Raw genomic sequence first — 22,175 nt, 5'->3', positions numbered from 1 at the left:
CCACCTCGAAACCGATATTCATTTCAAGCCCACCGACTCCCACAGCTACCTAGAATACTCCTCCTCCCACCCACCTTCCTGCAAAAATGCTATCCCCTATTCCCAATTCCTTCGCCTCCGCCGCATCTGCTCCCAGGATGAGGCATTCCACTCCCGTACATCTCAGTTGTCCTCGTTTTTCAAGGACCGTAACTTCCCCTCCTCGGTGGTCGAGAACGCCCTCAACCGTGTCTCCCACATCTCCCGCACCTCATCCCTCACACCCCGTCCACGCAATAAAAACCAAAAAAGAATCCCCCTCGTCCTCACGTACCACCCCACCAACCTCCGGATCCAACGCATCATCCTCCGACACTTCCGCCATCTGCAATCCGACCCCACCACCAAAGACATCTTTCCCTCCCCACCTTTATCTGCTTTCCGGAGGGACAACTCTCTCCGTGACTCCCTTGTCCGCTCCACACTCCCCTCCAGCTCCACCACACCCGGCACTTTTCCCTGCAACCGCAGGAAGTGCTACACCTGCCCCCATACCTCCTCCCTCACCCCCATCCCAGGCCCCAAGAAGACTTTCCACATCAAGCAGATGTTCACCTGCACATCTGCCAATGTGGTATACTGCATCCGCTGTACCCGGTGTGGCTTCCTCTACATCGGGGAAACCAAGCGGAGACTCGGGGACCGCTTTGCAGAACACTTACGCTCGGTTCGCAACAAACAACTGCACCTCCCAGTCGCGAACCATTTCAACTCCCCCTCCCATTCCTCAGACGACATGTCCATCCTGGGCCTCCTGCAGTGCCACAACGATGCCACCCGAAGGTTGCAGGAACAGCAACTCATATTCCGCTTGGGAACCCTGCAGCCCAATGGTATCAATGTGGATTTCACAAGTTTCAAAATCTCCCCTCCCCCTACCGCATCCCAAAACCAGTCCAGCTCGTCCCTGCCTCCCTAACCTGTTCTTCCTCCCACCTATCCCCTCCTCCCACCTCAAGCCGCACCTCCATCTCCTACCGACCAACCTCATCCCGCCCCCTTGACCTGTCCGTCCTCCCTGGACTGACCTATCCCCTTCCTAACTCCCTACCTACACTCACCTTTCCTGGCTCCATCCCCGCCTCTTCGACCTGTTTGTTTCCTCTCCACCTATCCTCTCCTCTATCCCTCTTCTATCCGCCTCCAACTCTCTCCCTATTTATTTCAAAACCCCCTTCCCCTCCCCCTTTTCTGATGAAGGGTCTAGGCCCGAAACGTCAGCCTCTCTGCTCCTATGATGCTGCTTGGCCTGCTGTGTTCATCCAGCCCTGCACCTTGTTGTCTCGGATTCTCCAGCATCTACAGTTCCTACTATCTCTGATAGTATTAAGGGCAGTGTTTTCAGAACTGTAAGTTATGGAAGAAACTCAGTATCAAAAGTAGTTGGAGGAAATATTAACTCTGAATGCCACTGAAACATACAGAAACAGATGTTGCTGGAAAAGCTCAGCAGTCTGGCAGCATCTCTAAAGAAAAATCACAGTTAATGTTTTTCTCAGAACTGGCAGTAAAATATAATTTGACTGATTTAAGTCCATCCTTGAAGAAAATATTAGAACACCTCATGGTGGTTGCATACCCTAATATGGCAGAAGTGCTAAAGATTTTCTGAGTTCTTTTTAAATAGTCTCCTTTCAGAAATGCACTTTTTAACAAAAATTGCCTGTCCTGATAGAATCTAAAGGGATTCTACAAATACATTGAGGACAAAATGTAACGAAGGGGAGAACAGGGCCCCTTAAAGAACAGCAAGGCTGCTTATATGTGGAACGCAGGAGAAGGGGGAGATACTAAATGAGTATTTTGCAACAGTATTTACATGGAGAAGGATATAGAAGCTAGAGAACTTGGGGAAATATATAGCAACATCTTGAAAAAAGTCCAGAACCAAGGAGGAGCTGGACATCTTACAATGCATAAAGGTGGATAAATCCCGGAACTTGATCAGGTGTACCCTAGAACTATGTGGGGTAACTACGGAAGTGATTGATGGACCCCTTGCTGAGATATTTGTGTCATCAATAGCCACAGGTGAGGCGCGGGAAGACTGGACTTTGGCTAATGTGGTGACACTATTTAAGAAAGGTGGTAAGGAAAAGCCAGGGAACTATAGAGTGGTGAGCCTGACATCAGTGGTGGGCAAGTTGTTGGAAGGAACAAAAACAGAAGTTGCTGGAAAAGCTCAGCAGGTCTGGCAGCATCTGTGAAGAAAAAAAATCAGAGTTAATATTTCGGGTTTGGTGCCCTTTCCTCAAAAGAGATCCTGAAAGACAGGATTTACCTGTATTTGGAAAGGTAAGGACTGATTAGGGATAATCAACATGGCGTTGTGCATGAGAAATTGTGTCTCACTAACTTAATTGAGCTTTTTGAATAAGTAACAAAGAGGATTGATGAAGGCAAAGTCAATCCAACCAGACCAATCCCTGGTTTTCAGCTACCCACAGCCCTGATGATGCTTATGTGCAACTTATTGCCCTGAATTATCGTGGCCTGTTCCCCTGATTTATTTTTTGAAATGCTCCTGTCAGATTGACCGTCAAGTCCAGGACTGATTTTGTTTGACTTTCAGGACTGACAGTGGCCCAATTACCAGACTGAAACATCAATGGCAGCCAAACTTGAATTGGACAAACCCATTTGACTGACCGGAGACACCCACCTGGATTGGAAATGGGCCAACTCCTGGACTGACTGTGGCAAGAGTCCACTCTCGACCCACTTAGCATGCATTCCACCCCCTTCCCTTTCTCATTCAGGTGCTGCTGTTCATGTATGTGCACTGCATTTGATGTGTTCACTGCAGGTACAATGCTTCATCACTGATGTTGACACAGCTCTTCAGTTGCATGTATGTCCCCTTTCCCATTGGCTTCTCTGGTCCCTCCAGCCACATGGTATCCAATGAATGTTTTCTAGTTGGGAGTCACACTGTTCTTTTTTCAATTGTTAAGAAAATGATGTGGGCTGTTCGGGATTTTAGCTGTACTCACCACTGACGGAATATCTTCATTCACATTTGTAGTGTTTGATCTTGCCTTCCTTATCTGTGTAAGTTCAGACAGGATCCAAGAAGCAGAATTCTGTGAACATAATAACTAAAATGAGATTAGTGCCTCAACATTAGGGCAGTATTAGAAGAAGATGAATGTGTAATTTCATAACTGTAGCTGGTTTGCTGACAGCACACCAACCAGGCCACTTTCCTGGTGACTGGATTGGGAGTAGAATGGCTACTCACTTGCAACCGATGGGCAGCCCAATGAGGTAATTAACAGATTAATTAAAGCTGTTGATCAGAGATTAACTGACTGGAATTTTCCAGTCAGTCTACTGGCCCCCACAACATACCAACTGCTTGAAGGGCCAGTGATCCAGATACCTTTCAGCTACCCAGCCATAGCCACTCTGTGGAGGGGTAACTGCCACAGTAGTGGTCCAAAAGTTGTATTCATGTTTTACATAAAAAAATTTTAGAGTGCTGGGAAGGAACCTCAAGATGGAGAGCCTCCAATTGACCTTTCCAGCTTTGAAAACCCATCTGGCAAATTCATTTGATGCCTCTATGCAACTTATAACTACTAATTGCCTAATTAGGTAAAATTAATGATGAATGACTACTCTCAACAAGTGGTGGGATCAGGACCCATATTTGACTTCAACATTGAAGCCCCAACCCAAAATACATAGTCCTACCCTTAATTTCTCCTTGGTATGAGTCCAGAAAGGTTGTTTTCTGGAAAAGACTTATAAAGAAGAACAATCTGTATTTTTAAATACATTTTACTCTGTCTCAATTTCCATAATGTTAATACAAACAGCAGACCATTTTACACCTAGTAACTAGACAACCCTCTATTTATTCCAAAGGAGTTAATTTTTTCTGGGTGGCAGTAGGAAAGAGAAGCAATTGACCATTTGGATAATTTAATCAATATTTGCACTAATGGTACAGAAGGTAGAGTAGTGGGCCTTGATTATCAACGCATTTCTCTCATCACAATCATGCCAACGTGATTATTGTTCTGAACTACCATTTGTTTTAGGTATTCTGGCAATCAATAAAGTCCAGCATTTTAATTTATTTACCTTTTCAAGCTGTTGACCTCTAAAAGCAACATAATTCCAATCTTTTGAATGCGCTCAACTTCAAAGTGTTTCAGTATTTATCTCATTTTCTACTGTTAACTTTTAGCTTTCAGAATTAAAATTTATATACCAAAAGATATGAGCCATGAATTACATCACCGTAACACATCTTAAAAGAAAGTTGCCTTTTATGCTTAGAGTTCATCGTTATTATCATGCTTGTGTTCTGCCATAAAGGAAAACACATTCAACACTTTTATAAAAATCAGCTTATGATTATTATTTAATCATGTAGGATGTATTCAACACGCTAATGTTTGTGGCCTGTAAAAATATAATGATTAGGATAATAATGTGGACCTTAAATATTAGCAACGTATCAGTGGAGATGTAGTGAACGTTTTATCTGATTTATTGGACTCTGTTTTCCTGCCTTACTCTGATTCTTGCAGAAAATAAATTCGAGCAAGTCTAGGGTTACAATCATAGCAAATATGCAGGATTCTATTTTGATAGTTTTTCTCATCTTAGATACAGATTCGGACTATCAGAAACAAGTCTTCAGTTCAGTTATACATGTTGACGTTTGCCTTGCCATACCTGATATTGTGCTCCATCCTACTCTGGAAGAAATCCAGTATATTTTGAATAGAGTGTGTGACAGTATTATCAATGTTTCCAAAGGAGTATCCATGTGGAGCAAGAAAAGAATGACAACAGTATGTATTATAAATATTTTAACACTTGGCTAATATGTAGCGAGGTTGGATTTATTTTTAAATTGAGGAATTCCTTTTCAAGCTATATGAATTTAATTATTTGTTCATACATTTTAGAGAATAATGTTGGAACATATTTGAAATGTTGAAGTGGAAACTTGTACAGATTGAAATTTGTGGAGATTTGCTGATGTAAATACTAGTAGACATGAATCACTCACCTAAATATAAAGTGAGCTAATCCAAAGTCTCAAATAAGGCTCAATTGTTAACTTGCAGTAAGGTGAAATATACATCAGAATGTGCTATGAAAACTACCTGATGAAATGCACTGATAAAAATTAGTGAACTGAGTCAACTGGCAATCATTCACAGAAATTGAAATAAATGTATAATTTTATTAACAGAAAAAGATGAATGACCACAAAACAGTTGAATTACAAAGAAATGATACACAGGATGACTCCTCCATTGATAATCAAGAAGGGAACATTGCAGGTAATTACTCATGGATGCAGGTAAATATATTCTGTTAGAACACAGAACTGCAGCAATTAACTTGATGGCTGAAGGCATCAGGTTGGGAAATGTCTCCTTCTTAGGTTCTTCACAATGTGTTTCACTTCAAGTACCAAATCCAACTTTTGCCTTATGCTGTGATTTCACTTTGGTAGTGGACTGTAAACAACTATGGGTAGAAATTCCTAATTTTTGCAAAAAGATCATCAGACCTTAAATTGTCACCTAGAGCAGGACATTGGATTTTCCTTTCCTTTGGGTGGACGGAAACACATAGTAAAATTAGGCATAATTTTTTCAGAATTTTTCAGTCTTTAAAGTGAGTAAACAGAAATCACAGAGAACTTGTGCTTGGTTTTTCAACATCCACCCACCAAGCTATTGCGTACAGAAAATGATGAGAATCTACCTCAAAGTCTGATCCTATTTGTAATGTAACAGTATCAACTGTAATTTGAAGCCAGATTTGTAAGTAAGAAAAATAATTGGAATGTAAACAGATCATGACTTCATCCCGTTTCCCCTCCTTGTAATGGTTGGGCCTTTTGAGCATGAGCATGAAAAATAGAATGACTGTTAAAGTGAAGGTATAAAACTTCATTACATTATTCATGAACATTTTACCTCCTATGATTGGTTTGGTTGTGCTTACCTTGTTCTGTCTCTGTTCAAATTTATCTGACCTAGCATCACGCTACTTGTTTTTTTGGAGTTATGCCTTCTCCATGTCCTTTAAAGCTTTAATGTCCTCTCTACGTCTCCTCATATTCCCCATGTCTCTCATGTATCGTCCTCAACCACAATTACAGTATTCATTGTGTGCAGTGGTTAGGAGGCATGTCGTAGCAATGAAAATCTTTCAAATGGAAATGGAAAAGTACACATCCAACAAACCAATAGAGCTGTCACTTAAACACATGATTCATACTGAAACAAAACCCAGGCCTGTAAAACAAAATCCCTTTAAATGGCCATCAGTTGTATAAACAATCACCGATTTATTAATGACATGAATTACAGATAACACTTTCATAAAGGTAGAGTCACCATAGTCCGCACAGAATCATTTTATTTATAGATCTAAAGCATGCTGGACATACAAGTTACTTCAGCTTGTGTCGTTAGAGTTCCCATGTACAATTTTCTTCGATTTTAAATGCATAATGGCACCATTCCAAATGGGAAAAATACTCTGATGTGTAATGTTAGTCAATACATTGGTCAACCTAGTTCTGCAGGACAGAGCCCTATGATCAATCTTGCAGTAAGAACTCATCTAGTTTATAATACAATATCTAATAACGATACTTGATATTGTCAAAACAATTTTTAACACTAACTTGTTAGAATGTTCCTCACTACTCAGCATGCTTCCTCCAAGGATCCCAGCTTTGAATCAAGGCAGGTTTTGCAAACCCTTTCAATCTCAAACACCAACCCCACCCCCCACCCCCACCCGACCTGTCGAAAATATTGGAAGACAGGTAAACAGTTCACCTAGGGTTGTGTGTGGCAACACTAATGTCAGAGGACGCAAAGATAGGATTATGACTGATTCCTAACCTGAACCTTTTCCTGCCTATGGCAAGATTATACTGCCCAGTTTTGTACAGGAAATTTAAACTTGTGAGAAAAATGAAGTTTGGTGATCCCTGTCCATTTCCCAACTCTAGGAAGGCATGAAAATTCCAGATTATCCAAAGTTCCATATTATTCTACCTCAGTGCTGTAGTAGGATATTGCTGTGTGTACATAGCTATAGTGATTGCACCTCATGGTAGATTGTTTTAGATGCTTGTTTGTACTTCATGAGTGACATAAGGAATGGCATTGCTTGTTAATGATAAAATGCAAATAAAATGTACTGTCTTTCTTCATTTGCAGATGATACTGTACCAGGCGTGATTGTCGCCCACACTCAAACTAATAATCACTACAAGATAATTTCTGAAAATAAGGACATAATTAAGCTACTTTCTCTTATTTCATCATCTGTCAATTCATTTAGAAAGGTAAAATAATTAGACTGGAAATTGCTGTGACTAATAATTAACTACTTAAATGCAGTTGTATCTAATTGTGGTAGTGAAACATCGTTTATTTTCAATGGGGAAATCACCTGATAAAATAATAGATCAGGGCCATGATGTGAATATTTGTTAGACAGTTGTTCGTAGTAGTTTTTCATTTGCTTGATATGTTTAGTTTCAAATGGAGACTGGTGAAATTGGCAGATACATGTTGATTGATATTAAACACAGAAGTATTTTGTTTTGATAGGAAGAATATGAGAGGCAGTACAAACAGTATACTTTTAAAGGTATTGCAGGAATCTGATGAATTTGTATGCACAAGCCTTTAGCAGTGGCAGGATAAGTTGAGTAGGCATTGAAATAATAAGCGTATGGGATCCTTGCCTTTATTATTAGAGGCAAAGGCCACAAAGGAAGTGTTATGCTGAGCATTTAAAACACAGGTTAGGTATTCTGTATAATTGAAGTTACCAGATTTAAGAAGATGTCTTAGAGAGGGTGCAAAGGAGATTTAATAGAATTAAATAGAAAACAAAATATTGCATTGCTGCATATTTGAAATTCGTGGGACCACAGTGTACAGTACTGGTCACCATCTGCTGTGAATCCATTCTGTAGCAGTTGTCACTTTCTTGACAGCTCCCTTCTTTTCTGGCTCTTCTAGTTTTCCTTTAAGGGTAACTTTGAGAGCAGCTGGAACTTTCCTCAACAGATACCTAATTGGTCTTACACTCTTATCTGCTTTAAGATGATTATCTGCATGAAGACGTCCTAATCCTGTTAAAGTATAACACTTGTAAATTAATGTGACATTACTGTACTCCTGTATAATTTGTACCATGGTCAATGGTTTAGAATGCTGTAACATGTAGCAAATTTCTTTTGGCATTTTGAGAGCTGCCAGTCTAAACTCTAGACATTTTCTGGCTGACATCAGCGGCTTTTGCTGCCGTCAATGATATTGAACTCCACAACTTTGCCTCTATCATTACATTGGGCTCTTGGTCTGACCCCGCAACACAAATATAGCATCATCATATAGCTTGACCTTACTTCTGAGGGTTTCATTTTTGAGTTGCCATGTTAGGCTACTTCACACAGGTATGTGAAGATCATGATGTTGCCATGATACACCAGTGTTTATCTGACACATTATATTAACCTGATGTTCTTCTACAGTCATCATTCCAACAGTCACAAATCATTTATCATTAATCAACCTAACTGAACCAACCTGTTGAATCATGTGAAGTGATTCATCAGAATGTTTAGCTGATATATCTGCAAAGACCAAATATACCTATGTGTTGTACATTCTTCTAGCCATATACCTGTGTGAAAAATTATTTGCAATGAGAACATTGCTTTTCCCACATAGCACATAATTTCTTATCACTAAGAAGGCTAATGGAAGGCTTTATCACAAAAAGAGCTGAGCACAGGAGTAGTGAAGTCTTGCTTCAATTGTAAAGGAGCTTGGTTAGACGTGCACCTGGAACATGCTGTGTAGTTTTGGTCTCCTTATCTCAGGAATGATATTGTTGCCATAGAGGGAGTGCAATAAAGTTTTACGATATTTATTCCTGGGATGGCAGGACAGTCCTATGAAGAGAGATTGAGAAACTGGCTGTTGTGATTGGAACCAGGTTGACCTTGTTGATGATGAGGTGGTTGATTGGCCCAGGTTGACAACCCCAATCAGCCCTGGCTGACAAATATAAACAGAAGATTTAGAATCTCTCCAGTTTAGGGGACTGACTCTGAGCTGGCTTGCCATAGCCAGTGTGTTGTGCACAAGTAAATAAAAGATGACTTGGTGATGAGATACTGGCCTCGGTGCAGTTATTTCAGTGGCGACAAGAGAAAACAGGATGTGCCAGAAGAACGTTGGCTCACAACAGTCATCTTGGAGTTGGGATAATCATTTCTGGAATCATGCCTTTACTTTGGAAGCTTGGACTCATTTGATCCTGCTGTTGAAGACTGGGCCCAGTATGTGGAAGGAATGCAATATTTTTTCCAGGCAAATGACATTGGGGCAGATGAAAAGCTTACTGCTTATGGACCTGCAGCATTCTTGGTTATAAGGGGTTTAACTTTCCCAGATACTAAAACCTTCTAAGAGTTGATGGAGTGGTTAAGGAATATTACGACCCCTCTAATTCTGAGATGCTATTGGTTTTATTTGGCTATTAGAAAACTGGGGGAGTCTATTGAGATTTTGGACGAGGTTGAGACGACCGGGAGATGCATGTGATTTTGGGTTAACACTGAATGAGATGCTCACAGACCATTTGATTAATAACATAACCATGCAGAGGCACCTACTAGCTGAAGCCCAACTGGGTTTCAAACAGGCACTACAACTGGCGTTGTTATTAGAAAATACGGAAAGTGGAGCATGGGAGCTGCATGATGTCCCAATGGAAATGGACTCCCTCACCTCTCCAAATGAGCTTGGGGAACACCACTTGAGTGTAGACAGTCGCATAGCCTCACATAGAGCATATCTTGGGCAGAGGGGGCCCTTGTCCAGCCCACAGCAGAGCTCCACAACAAAGCTCAGCCTCGGCCAAATGGATAAAAATGTTCTTCAGGATCTGAGCCATCAAGCCATTGTAGTTACTGTCGGTATGCAGACTTGAGACAGCAAAGGAGTCTTACAAGGTCTGACTTGAGTACTAAAACTCATAGGCCAGTACCCAGGAGAGTGTACACTCTGGAAAGTGCCCCTACATGTGGGTCGCAACAATTAAATTGCTTAGTGACATCCAAATCGGAATAGATTAAAATGAATGTTGGGTTAAATGGTCATCCAGTTCTCATGGAGTTAGATATTGGCGCAGCTGTATCTGTGGTTGCAGAATTGATCTTTAACAAGATTCGCTCAGGACTCCACTCCTCATGTTTGCACAAGACCTCAGCCAGACTGAGAACATACACTGGGGAGCCATTGCAGATTAAGGGTATGACTTTGGTTCCAGTCTCCCATGAAAAGCAATTGGTTCAGTTACCACTGATGGTACCAAAAGGCTCGTGTCCAAGCCTATTGGGATGGAATTGGTTGAGAAAGCTTCACCTGGATTGAGTCAATATTTTTTGATTAGAAAATGGCTGCCTCAGTGAAGTCCTAGTGAAATATCCAGGAGTATTTCAGGAAAGGCTTGGGACTATCAAAGGGGCCAAAGCCACTTTACATGTCGGCAAGGAAACAATTCCAAGATTTTACATGGCCCACCTGGTGCCATTTGCCTTGCGGGCAAAAGTAGAGGCTGAAATGAGGTGGCTGAAGAGTGAAGGAATCATCAAACCAGTGCAGTTTGCAGATTGGGCAGCACCAGTCATACTGATTGTGAAGCCTGATAGTTCAATTTTCCTTGGTGGGGATTTTAAGCAAATGGTAAACCGCTTCTTGCAGCTGGATAAATACCCAATCCCTTGCATAGAGGACTTGAACACAAGTTGGTGAGAAGGGCTATCCTTTACGAAGCTGGACATGAGTCACGTCTGCCTGCAATTACGGTTGGATGAGGAGTCCCAGAAGTACGTTACAATTAATACCCATAAGGGGGTATACATATCAATATACAAGACTGCCATTTGGGGTATCATCAGCCTACACCCTTTCCAGTGGACAATGGAGAACATTTTACAAGGGCTACCCCAGATTGCCATTTATCTCGATGATGTACTAATAACAGGGAACACCAATAAAGAGCACTTGGAGAACTTGGAACATTTCTCCCAGGTGGGTGTATGCCTTAGGAGGGTAAAACGTGTGTTCCAGGCACCCCAAGTGACCTACGTGGGTTACAGAGTCAACAAAACCAGGTTACACCCATTGAAAGAGAAAGTGAGGGTGATCAAAAGAGACCAGGTTCCCACGCCTGTACTGGAGCATAGGTCTTTCCTTGGGTTAGTGAATTATTACAGAAAATTGATACATAACCTGGCCTCCATCTTGGCACCCTGATGCCTGTTATTGAAAAAGTGTCAGCCTTGGGTCGCATAGCCAACAAGCAGCCTTTAGGGAAGTATAAAGCAGCTATTGTCATCTAAGGTGTTGGCCCACTGCAATCGCCGCGAGAGGTGATGCTGTCTCGTACAATACCAGGGTAGTGTTGGCTCACCAGTGGCCCAACAGAGCGGAACGGAGATAGCGTATGCTTCCCGGACTTTGGCTGATGCCAAATGCAAATATGCCCAGATACAGAAGGAAGGTTTGCTGATCGTCTTTGGTGTGAGGGAGTTCCACCAGTACATTTACAGACAGGAATTTGTCATAGTAACAGATCACAAACCCCTGCTAGGGCTACTGAAGGAAGACAAGTCAAGGCCGAATAGCTTCCAGCAGAATTCAGCATTGGGCCCTTATTCTCAGCGCATACAAGTACAAGTTAGAACACTGTGCAGGAAGTCAAGTGGCTAATGCGGATGCCTTGAGCTGTCTCCTACTGACAGATACTCCACTGATGGTGCATCCCCTGGAAGAGTCCATTTTGGTTTTGAATTTCCTGGCCAATGTTCCAGTCACCACTGACAATATCCGGCTGTGGAGATGAAAAGATCCTGTCCGAGTGAAACTAAAACAGCTGGTGGTAATGGGGGAGACAGAAGGACCATTGAAACCCAGACTGACACCTTTCTGGACCCGGTGAGGCCAGATCACTGTAGAGGATGGCATGTTACTATGGGGAGCAAGGGTGATTGTCCTGAGTAGTGGTCGCCACCAGACACTGGCTGATCTCCGCCAGGGTCATCCAGGGATTTCCAAGATGAAGATGCTAGCAAGAAGCTAAGTCTGGTGGCCAGGGTTGGATGTTGATGTAGCTGAGTCATTGGGCAATGGTCCAGAGTGCCAGCAAGGACAAACATTGCCACCAGCAGTGCCCCCACATTCATGAGAATGGCTGGGAAAACCCTGGACACAATTGCATGTCGACTATGCCGGTTCTTTCATGGGCTCAATATGCCTGGTCGTTGTGGACACCTATTCAAAGTGCTTGGACGTGCACAATGTTGAATCAGCAAACTCAAGGATGATGATTGAGAAGCTGCAAGCATCACTCGTGATACATGGACTCCTGGAAGAATTGGTCACCACAATGGGACGTCATTTACCAGCAGTGACTTCGAATATTTCCCAAAGTCAAATGGTAGTCCACACAAAAGGACAACTCCATATCATCCATCATCCAATGGTCTAGTAGAAAGAGCTGTCTAAGCATTGAAAACAGGCTTAAAGAAGCAGCCTACAGCATCACTTGAAACCAAACTGTCCTGGTTCCTGTTTGATTATAGGACCACCCCACGCACAACAACAGGGATAGTTCCAGCAGAGTTGCTGGGTGGGAGAAGACTCCGCACCAGGTTAAACCTGATACTCCCAGACCTGGGGGCGGGGTTGCGAGGCGAAGGGTGAAACGGCAGCAGGAATGCCAGTGCTAGCCACATGCCTCCTCTAAGCAAGAGAGACAATTCAGGGGATGAAGTTTGGTGCTGGAACCGTGGAAATGACCCTGTTAGGGTATGAGGCAAGGTGGATGTGAGATCAGGTCCCGTCACTTACAAAGTTTGGGTAGGTGAGGCGGTCCTGAACAAACATGTGGATCACCTGAAAGCTTTTACCTTGCAAACGGGGCAGGGGCAAAACATATCTGGCCTGTCATAACAACCAGAAAGCCTGTCGGAAACCGTGGTTCTTCCCCTCTGTCTCATGTCAAAGAAACCTCAGAGTCCGAGATGGATGCAGCCTCGATACCATCACCACTGGAAGAAGAGGAGGAAACTCTACTGAGCTGCTCCGAATGGAAGACACGGGCTATGGTCTGGTACACTCCGTTTGTGTCAGAGACCGAATCAGAGGAACTGGACTTGGGGCAAAAACGTCATAGGAAAATCTACAAGCTAAAGGCCAGGCCTACGTCCCCAGACTTAGTGGGGAAGGGATGTAGTGATTGGAACCAGATTGACCTTGTTGACTGCAAGATGGTTGATTAGGGTTGTTAACCTCGGTCAATCAGAAAAGCCCTGGCTAAACAAGATAAACAGGAGATTTAGAATCTCCTCAGTTCAGGGGACTGACTCTGAGTTACCTGACTACAGCCAGTGTACTGTGCACAAGTAAATAAAGGGTGACTTGGTGACAGGATACTGGCCTCAGTGCAGTTATTTCACTGGCCAATACTCTCAGGAGTTTTGAGGACTGAGAGGTAATTTCATTTAAAGTTTGAAAGTACTTAAAGGGATGCTGGGAAGATACTTCTCCTGATTGGGAAATCTAAAATCAGGATACACAATTTAAAAATAAGGGGGATTTCGGTTCTAACAGAGATGGGGAGAATTTTGTTTTACTCAGATGGTGCTGAATCTCTGGATTTCTATATCTCAAAGGACTAAGGAAGCTGAGTCTTTCAGTATATTTAAAATAGATGTTGATAAAGTTTTGATAGAGGTGATGTCAAAGGTGATGGCGATAGTATAGGTAAAAGGCTTAACTTGGGATCAAAACATGCCTACAAAGCAAAAATTTCAGCAGTGTACGTTTTCTGTTTTTCTGATAGATTTAGGGTGATATGCACTTTGAAACAATCTCTCCCCACCAGTGTTAAGAATGTATCTATATGTAGTTGTTCTAGTTTAAGAAGATCCAACACAATTTCGTAATTTTGCCATCGCACTTGGAAATGTTGCCACTTCTACATCACATCATCTTTCATTTTGGCTGGTGCTGGGGGAGGGAAAGCAATTGTTTTTTACTCAGTGTTTCGGCTGTGGTCTATTTGTTATATTTCAATTGTCTGTAGCTGCTTTGCAGCTCTGAATATTCCCTTATTTGTGTATTGACAGTTTTTTTTTTATTCTTGCTCTTCAACACTCTATCTCAGCTGCACTTCTAACATCATCTTTTGAGCTGTCAAGATAACTGTCTGGCCCGTGCTGTGATTTCATTGAAACTGGCTGCAAAGTGGTAACCCCGTCAGTATCTCATTGTAAAGGTCACTGAATGTGACAAACATATTAGTACAGATTGCATTTCTATCCCAGACACTGGGTGTTTTCGATATAGTACGGAATAATAGGGGAGACTTGATAGAAGTTTTCAAAACAATGAAGAGTTTTAATAGCGTGATATAGGAAAAACTGCTACCATTTGCAGATGGGTCAGTAACCAGTGTGTATATAGTTAAGGTTTTTTGGCAAAAATCATGTTGTGAGGAGGAAACCAGTTAGACAGTAAGCTCTTATGTTTTGGAATACACTGCCTGAAAAGGTATTATAAGCAGATTCAATGACTACATTGGAAAAAAAAATTAAATAAAAACTTGAAAAGGAAAGAATTACTTCACTGCAGGGAAAGATAGTGAAATGAAACTAATTGAAGAAGTCTTTCAAAAGGCCAGAATAGGCAGGCATGTTTAGTCTTCTCCTGTGCCGTATCATTGAATGCTTCGACAAAAGTAGTGAAACCGTTGTAATTTTCTCAACATTTCAATGCACTTAGAATTCTCAATATTTTGATTTTACTGTTCCCATCCTAGGACCTACAAGAAATTATCAAAACATTCAACAAATACAATCACATCTGGAGAGAAGACCGCGAGAAAACTCTTGCAAAGTTTATAGAAGGTTCCCCTTCACTGTCTGATTTTGAATTCCAAATCAAGTTCTATCACAACCTGCAAATCCAAATTCAGGCTGAACCTCGAGTGATGTATTTGGGTGCTCTTGCACTGTGTTCAGGTACTTGTTCCAAAACTTAATTTATGAGATTTAAGTTCTATGGCATTTGGGGGGAGAAAAGAATGAAGTTGAGATTTAAGGAAAAACAACTGGACAACATCATTAATATCGTAAGAACATATTTAAAAAATCCAACATTTTGTTCAAAGTGCAATTTTATTTGAAATCACTCTGTGACAACTAAATTGATTTTTAGCTTGGTGTTAATTTGATCCCTTCAAGAATAATAATGCCTACATTTTTTTAAACATTTACTGTGAATGTTCTCTTTGTCACAAGAAATCACAGGACTGGACCAAGTAGGTTAATCCAAACTCTTAGTATTTACATGGGTTAAGGCCCGATTTTGCTCTTTATGCAGCATGCTTACCATATTAAACCATTTGTTTAAGTGTTGTCATCTGTAGTGTGTAAAAACAAAAATTTGACAGTTTTCAATGTGGTCTCTGATAATGATGTGGGTATGGTCAAGTTTGCCTTGCAAAGTACCATAACCGCAACAACTAGCTAACCTGTACAGGCCTGAATTCCCCTGGCCTTTGGGAACTCTGACTAAATCATGCTCACTTGATTACGAGGTTCCATTTTGGGCTGAAGTATACATTGAATGCTTTTAGTACAGTTTCAAAATCTGCATCTGCAAATTTTGGTTTGTACATCCTCCTTGTGTAGATTATTCCACCTCCCTTCTTAGGCTCTTACACTTGACTGTTGATGTCATTGTTCCATCATAAGACATTTCACTATCTCATTCCCTTCACAGTTACTTTACAACCAGTGACTCATTACATGCAGATCTAAAGTACGCTCTAACGTAGGTGCAATGTCAGTTTTGGATCTCATGACTGCATCGGTGTAACTGAGTGGCAGTATTACATCATCTTCCTCTCTACTTCTCGCTTGTACCTGGCCATTTTGCAGTTCTTGGATATCTGATAAAAAGAAAGGAACAAGGATGAGGTTGTGCTTGGCGGGGTCGGGGGAGGGGTCTGTGTGCGGGGGGGGGTGGTCAGGATGAAATTAAAAAAGTGTATGCCTAGACCATCTGTGTGTTACAATTTATGTGACGAGTCCAAGTTGCTTTGGTACTTTTTACTTGTATATTGTAGAAAGTGAGAGGATAGGATCCAATAATCTTTCTGATATATGGCTGACCAGGAATCTTTTGCACTTTAATGAGTGCTATGGGCATGTGTTGGAACTTTTGCATGTTGCTGCTCAACCTGTTTGGCTACATTACGAACAACCTTTTGGGCCATCAAATTCTGGAGTTGAGTCTAGAGTTTCTATTTATTGATAGGGACACCAACTCTTTCACTCCTGCTTAGACAATTTACAGCTTGTAACTGTGATATGTAAGAAATGGAGAGACGGAAGATTGGATAGGTGCCATTATCTTTGATGGTTTCAGCTGTTGATGGATCTATTTCTGAGAAATATGGGTCTTGGGTTCATAGCTGTGCCACATGTGTGAGGAAAACTGTGAATGAGAGGTATGATTCATGGCTAGTAGGGGTTATTGATCAAAGTAAGAAGATGGAAAATTGAGCAATATGTGAAGCTTGTGGTGCATTGCAAGGTTATTTGAAATTTAAATCGCTCACATTGATTAATCAAGTGAGGACATTGAGCTTCTTATGGCACTGCATCCAGATCCTTGGGACTATGCTGTTAGTGACAGCTTCTGCTGCTAATAGCTTCAGATCATTCGTCTTAATGGCCTTCTGCTCCTTAATGGATGCAGAGCCTCTCTCCTTCTGTTCATCTCCTATTTCAAAGCCTTCAGTTCTGTATCCAAGAGCTTTGAAGCATGCCCTGTGTCCTACTGCAGCATTATTCAATGTTCACATTGCTTGGCACTCAGACACTTCCAGCACTGGCTGTGGCTATAATATAACTCCCCTTTAAGAGATGCAGGTGGACCTAAAGTATTTCAGGCTAAATTTATGTCGTGCAAGTTTTTCGTGAATGGCTACCAGGCTGAGGCATGTAGCCACTCAATGATGTGTTTGAACACTCTTCTTGGGGAATATCCAATTTTGCTCACAGAAGCTTATAATAGAAGTATAAAAATCATGACAGAATATATGACTTTGAAGTGAATTATTTAATAATGCTTGTGTGACCCAGTCCAGTTATCCCATTTTTACCTCACATTGCTTAACCTGAAGAGTGCTGGCAATCTGACACACCATGGGAAATTGACTAAAAGATCACAATGACATTAATAGCATTTATAGCAACTTATCTCATTAATTTTTCGATACTGTTCAAACCCTCCTATGTCTTTGAAAATATCAAAAATATCGATGCTTCAAGCCATGGACATATTGCATATGGTGAGTCTTCTGCTATAAGTATTCAGAAGTTCTGTAATAATCTAATTTTGTTACTTTATCGGTTTGTATATTTACTTAAACAGATGATTTGAAGATAGCCTTGATTGAAGAATGCAGAGCCTGGATGATTGGATATTCTCACCACTGCAATGAAAAATATAGAACAAATCTGGATAGTATCTTGATCTTTGTAGAAGAGACTTCCAAAAAACTTAATCGTCCAGTGAATGATATGGATGATATGAGAGTAATCATGGGTTCTCTGAAAGATATCCGGGACAAACAGATTGACATTGATTTACAGATTGGACCTATCGAGGTAGGTGCATTTTCAGCCTTTATTTGAATAGCACATAAGAATTGTATTTCTTCTTGGTAGTTTTAAGTAATAATACATATGCTGCAAACTTCTCAATATCATCTAGGCTTTTCACCTCCTGGAGTAAATGTACCAGCCCAACTTGCTGTGTGAATTCTCTGTATGAAAATGAATTGTTCTGAGAGACTGTTTATGTGAAAGAAAGTTTGGAAGTTTGAACCAGTTCCTTGTGACTGTAGTGTCCACAACATTTATCTACCCATATTTCTGACAGCAGGGGTTGTTCTCAGGCAGCTGCTAATGGATTGTAGACAGTTTAGTTTATAGTTCACCCATGTTTATGCTTGATCTTAGATTGTTTTATGCACATTGGTGGAAAAGTTTATAAAGTGTTCTGCACTCCGTGATTTTCCTACTTTGATGAAGACAGAATTAGGCTATATTTTCATACTCTAATAGAACTAGCTTTATTGTCACATGTACTCATGAGTACAGTGAAAAGTTTACATGTCACCACTTACAGCACCATCTTAGGTTCAAATGTACTTAGGCATAGATTCTTAAGCACAAAATCTTAGGGAAAAAATCAGAAAAATAAAGAAATAAGGAGTCCAGCATTACAGAACTTTGTGCCATCTTAGGTATGAAATCATAGGAATAAGATACAAAAATAAAGAAATAAAAAGTTCAGAATAACAGTCCTTCCAACCCAGCCATGCCAGCACCTAACCTCTAGACCACACTGAGCTTCACCTTGAGGGTCTCGAGGCTGGGAATCTGCTTTGAATTCACCTCGAGTCTGGGAGTATGCGCTGAGGCTGGGAATCCGCAATGGCTTCACTTGAGGCTCAAGGACAGGAGGTAAGAAGGAAACAATCTCAAAGAGAAAAATGGATGGAGCAGATGAGCTCTGGCTGAGGAGTCCCACTCCACTGCCATCTTGGATATGATATCATTTAATCCTCCTGAGGCAAATAGCACCATAATTTATATTAAATCTCTTTCTATCTTGTGCCATACCTCAAAAACAAGAAGTACATGATGGAGAAAATAATAGGATGTGCTGGGAGTAAAATGAAGTGAGGTGGAAGGATGCTCATGTGGAGCGTGAATATTGGTGTGGAGCTATTGGGCTTAATGGTCTGCATGTGTGCTGCAGAATTCAATACAATATGTAATTCTATTTATTGAAATCTCAATACCGGTAAAATGGTAGAATAACAATATTATTCAAATTCATCAGTCTTCAAAATTGTAATCACAATCTCTTGAGGTTGCTAAATTTAAGTGGTTGGATACTGCATTTTTTCAATTTGACTTTGAATAATACATAAATTATGTTTACTTTAACAAGTTTAACATTGGTGTTCTGTACTAAAATATGGGGACAGCTTTGAAATAGCTCTACATGTCACTAAGGACACTGTAAGGCCATTTTGGAAGGAAATAAATTTTTTCCTTTATTGGCTTTTATTTTAAAATAATACAGGAATTCTATGCTTTGTTGAATAAGTATGAAATCCAAGTAGTTAAAGAAGACTCTGACAGAGTGGATACATTACGTTACACATGGGAAAAGCTCCTTTTACATGGAATGGAAGTACAGAATCATCTCATTTCTTTGCAACCTTCATTTCGTACTGAACTAATCACCAATGTTAAAATGTTCATAGAAGATTCTAATACATTTTGTTGCGACTATGAGAAGGTAATGTTAACATTTTCTTCTGACATTCCACAGGTTATATTTCTGATCATTGTTTGATCTCTTCTAGTTTATAAATTCTTAAAGAGAAATAATTAGTTATTAAATTACCTAACTGGCTTTCTTCATTCAGGCATAATTAAAAATGTACTGATTTAAATATGTTGATGCTTTATTTTTTGACATGATTCTTTGTATTTGTACCATGGAGCTTGTCTTCAAAAGTCAAAGTAACAAGAAATGATTTTATAACTATACTTGTCCCTAGTGTCATTGCTACGAAGTGAGGTTGAATGAAGACTGATTGCATTTTCTATCAAGGATTCTATCCAATGCCATATTTGCTCACTGCAGTGCCAGTCAGTCCCAGTAGTCCCAATATAATGTGAATTTGGGATGTATTAAATATCATGCTAATGCTGGTGTAAAGTGAATCAATTAAAGGAATATTCTGGGGAAGACTCACCAAAGTTGTTGCCATTAATGGAAGTGAATGGATGTAAAATTTCACAAACAATTTTTAAGTATTGCCCACAGGAAGGACGGAATGCTTGCAGAATGTAGTTGGATTTTATATATGGCACTTGAGCCTGCGCATTATTATCCCTCATTATTGAAGTGTTAAAATCAGCATACAAACTCAAAAAAATCTGCAGCTATCCCAATGTATAGGGCAGCTATTGAATTAATAAAACATAAATCAAGGAAATAACTACAACAAAAATAATACAAACTGAAATGTACAAAAGGTATAAACTGCTCCCACCTTAACTTGGTGGCTAAATACATCCTTTGTGAAACAAAACCAAAAGATCTTGGGTCTTAGATTTGGTTTATGCTGATTGTTGTTATGTTGGCAGGAGGAGTGCCCTGTAGTTTCTTCATTCTTTGATTAAAAGGTATGTGAGTTAAATGTGATAATTCCAGTTGAAAATCAGAATGGTATAGATATGGGATTCAAGTGTGAATAGCCTCAAAACTCCATATTGACATTTTATTCTTTTACGTCTATTATTATTCAATTATTTCAATCATGAAATTATTTAAATGACCAGAAAGCTGAAATACATTGCACTTCCTGAGAACATTAGCACAGAAAATTTTTGAAGACTGCCCTTTCCCCTATTGCTTCTCTTGAAAGAGTGGAACATTGTCCTTTTACAAGAACAATCAAACAGTATTAAAGTAATTTTACTGCGTGATTGACCACCTTTTACATTACGTTTAATGAACATAGCTTCCTCAAAAATTAGTAAGGTACTTTCCAGTACTAACACCATCAAAAATCTACAGCTGCTTCATCAATGACCTTCCCTCCATCATAAGGTCAGAAGTGGGGATGTTCGCCAATAATTGCACAATGTTCAGCACCATTTGTTACTCCTCAGATACTGAAGTAGTCCGTGTTCAAATGCAACAAAATCTGGACAATATCCAGGCTTGGGCTGACAAGTGGCAAGTGACAATCGTGCCACACAAATGCCAGGCTATGACCATCACTAGTAAGAGACAATCTAATCACCACCCCTTGACGTTCAATGGTGTCACCATCACTGAATCCCCCACTATCAACTTCCTGGGGGTTACCATTGACCAGAAACTCAACTGGACGCACCACATAAATACAGTGGCTACAAGAGCAGGTTAGAAGCTAGGAATACTGCGGTGAGTAACTCCCCTCCTGACTCCTCAAAGCCTGTCCACCATCTACAAGGCACAAGTCAGGAGTGTGATGGAATACTCCCCACTTGCCTGGGAAGAGTGCAGCCCCAACAACACTCAAGAAGCTTGACACCATCCACGACAAAGCAGCCTACTTGATTGGCACCACATCCACAAGCATCCACTCCCTCCATCACTGGAATTCAGTAGCAGCAGTGTGTAATATCTACAAGATGCACTGCAGAAATGCACCAAAGATCCTCAGACAGCACCTTCCAACCCACGACCACTTCCACCTAGAAGGACAAGAGCAGATATATGGGAACACCATCACCTGCAAGTTCCCCTCCAAGGCACTCACCATCCTGACTTTGAAATATATCGCCGTAACTTCACTGTCGCTGGGTCAAAATCCTGGAATTCCCTCCCTAATAGCATTTTGGGTTGACCTACAGCAGGAGGACTGCAGCGGTTCAAGAAGGCAGCTCACCACCACCTTCTCAGGGGCAACTAGGGATGGGCAAGAAATGCTGGCCAGCTAGCGCCACCCACATCCCACAAATGAATAGAGGAAAGAAAAATGTTCCTGGTGTCTGTGGGTATCTTATTTACACAGGACTCATAGGTGCTTCTAACTCTGTATGCTCATCTCATGCAGCCTGAAAATCCAGCAGAGGAGAGAATGCCAGAAAAAGTGGCTATGTACATTCAGATCCTTGACATTCTGCATTCAGTCCACTAATTTCCCACCGAAGTTAAAATGGGAGTTTAATGAAACTCCTGATGAAACTTGTGACAATGGCTGTTCACTCAGTATAGTTTGTTTACTTTTCAAATTTTTAGGTCTGCCAGGACAATTTCTCTTTTCATACATTTGTTTTTTTCCCCTAATGCAAAACCAAATACTTTCTTCTATATTTCCTATTAGGGAGGCCCCATGCAGCATGGACTGTCTCCACAAGAAGCAAATGACCAATTGGTTATCTATCAGGTGCAGTGACCTTGTTT

The 22,175-nt window shown here is 40.8% G+C and overlaps 1 protein-coding gene across 1 annotated transcript in view; it reads left to right on the top strand.

Annotated features, from left to right (window-relative positions):
• Window positions 1-22,175, top strand: part of LOC109919602 (dynein axonemal heavy chain 5-like) — a 251,683-nt gene that overhangs the window by 88,846 nt on the left and 140,662 nt on the right. Inside the window, exons 20-26 of the mRNA XM_048605989.1 lie at window positions 4,660-4,847; window positions 5,255-5,345; window positions 7,251-7,378; window positions 14,941-15,142; window positions 17,565-17,800; window positions 19,290-19,508; window positions 22,096-22,158. Of these exons, the coding sequence (XP_048461946.1) occupies window positions 4,660-4,847; window positions 5,255-5,345; window positions 7,251-7,378; window positions 14,941-15,142; window positions 17,565-17,800; window positions 19,290-19,508; window positions 22,096-22,158 (1,127 nt within the window). The remainder of the gene's footprint in view (window positions 1-4,659; window positions 4,848-5,254; window positions 5,346-7,250; window positions 7,379-14,940; window positions 15,143-17,564; window positions 17,801-19,289; window positions 19,509-22,095; window positions 22,159-22,175) is intronic.

The sequence above is a fragment of the Rhincodon typus genome, chromosome 15 (assembly GCF_021869965.1).
Source record: "Rhincodon typus isolate 14 chromosome 15, sRhiTyp1.1, whole genome shotgun sequence".
NCBI classification, from domain to species: domain Eukaryota; kingdom Metazoa; phylum Chordata; class Chondrichthyes; order Orectolobiformes; family Rhincodontidae; genus Rhincodon; species Rhincodon typus.
Note: the sequence above shows the minus strand (reverse complement) of the source record. Positions and strands in the feature narration are given on the sequence as shown.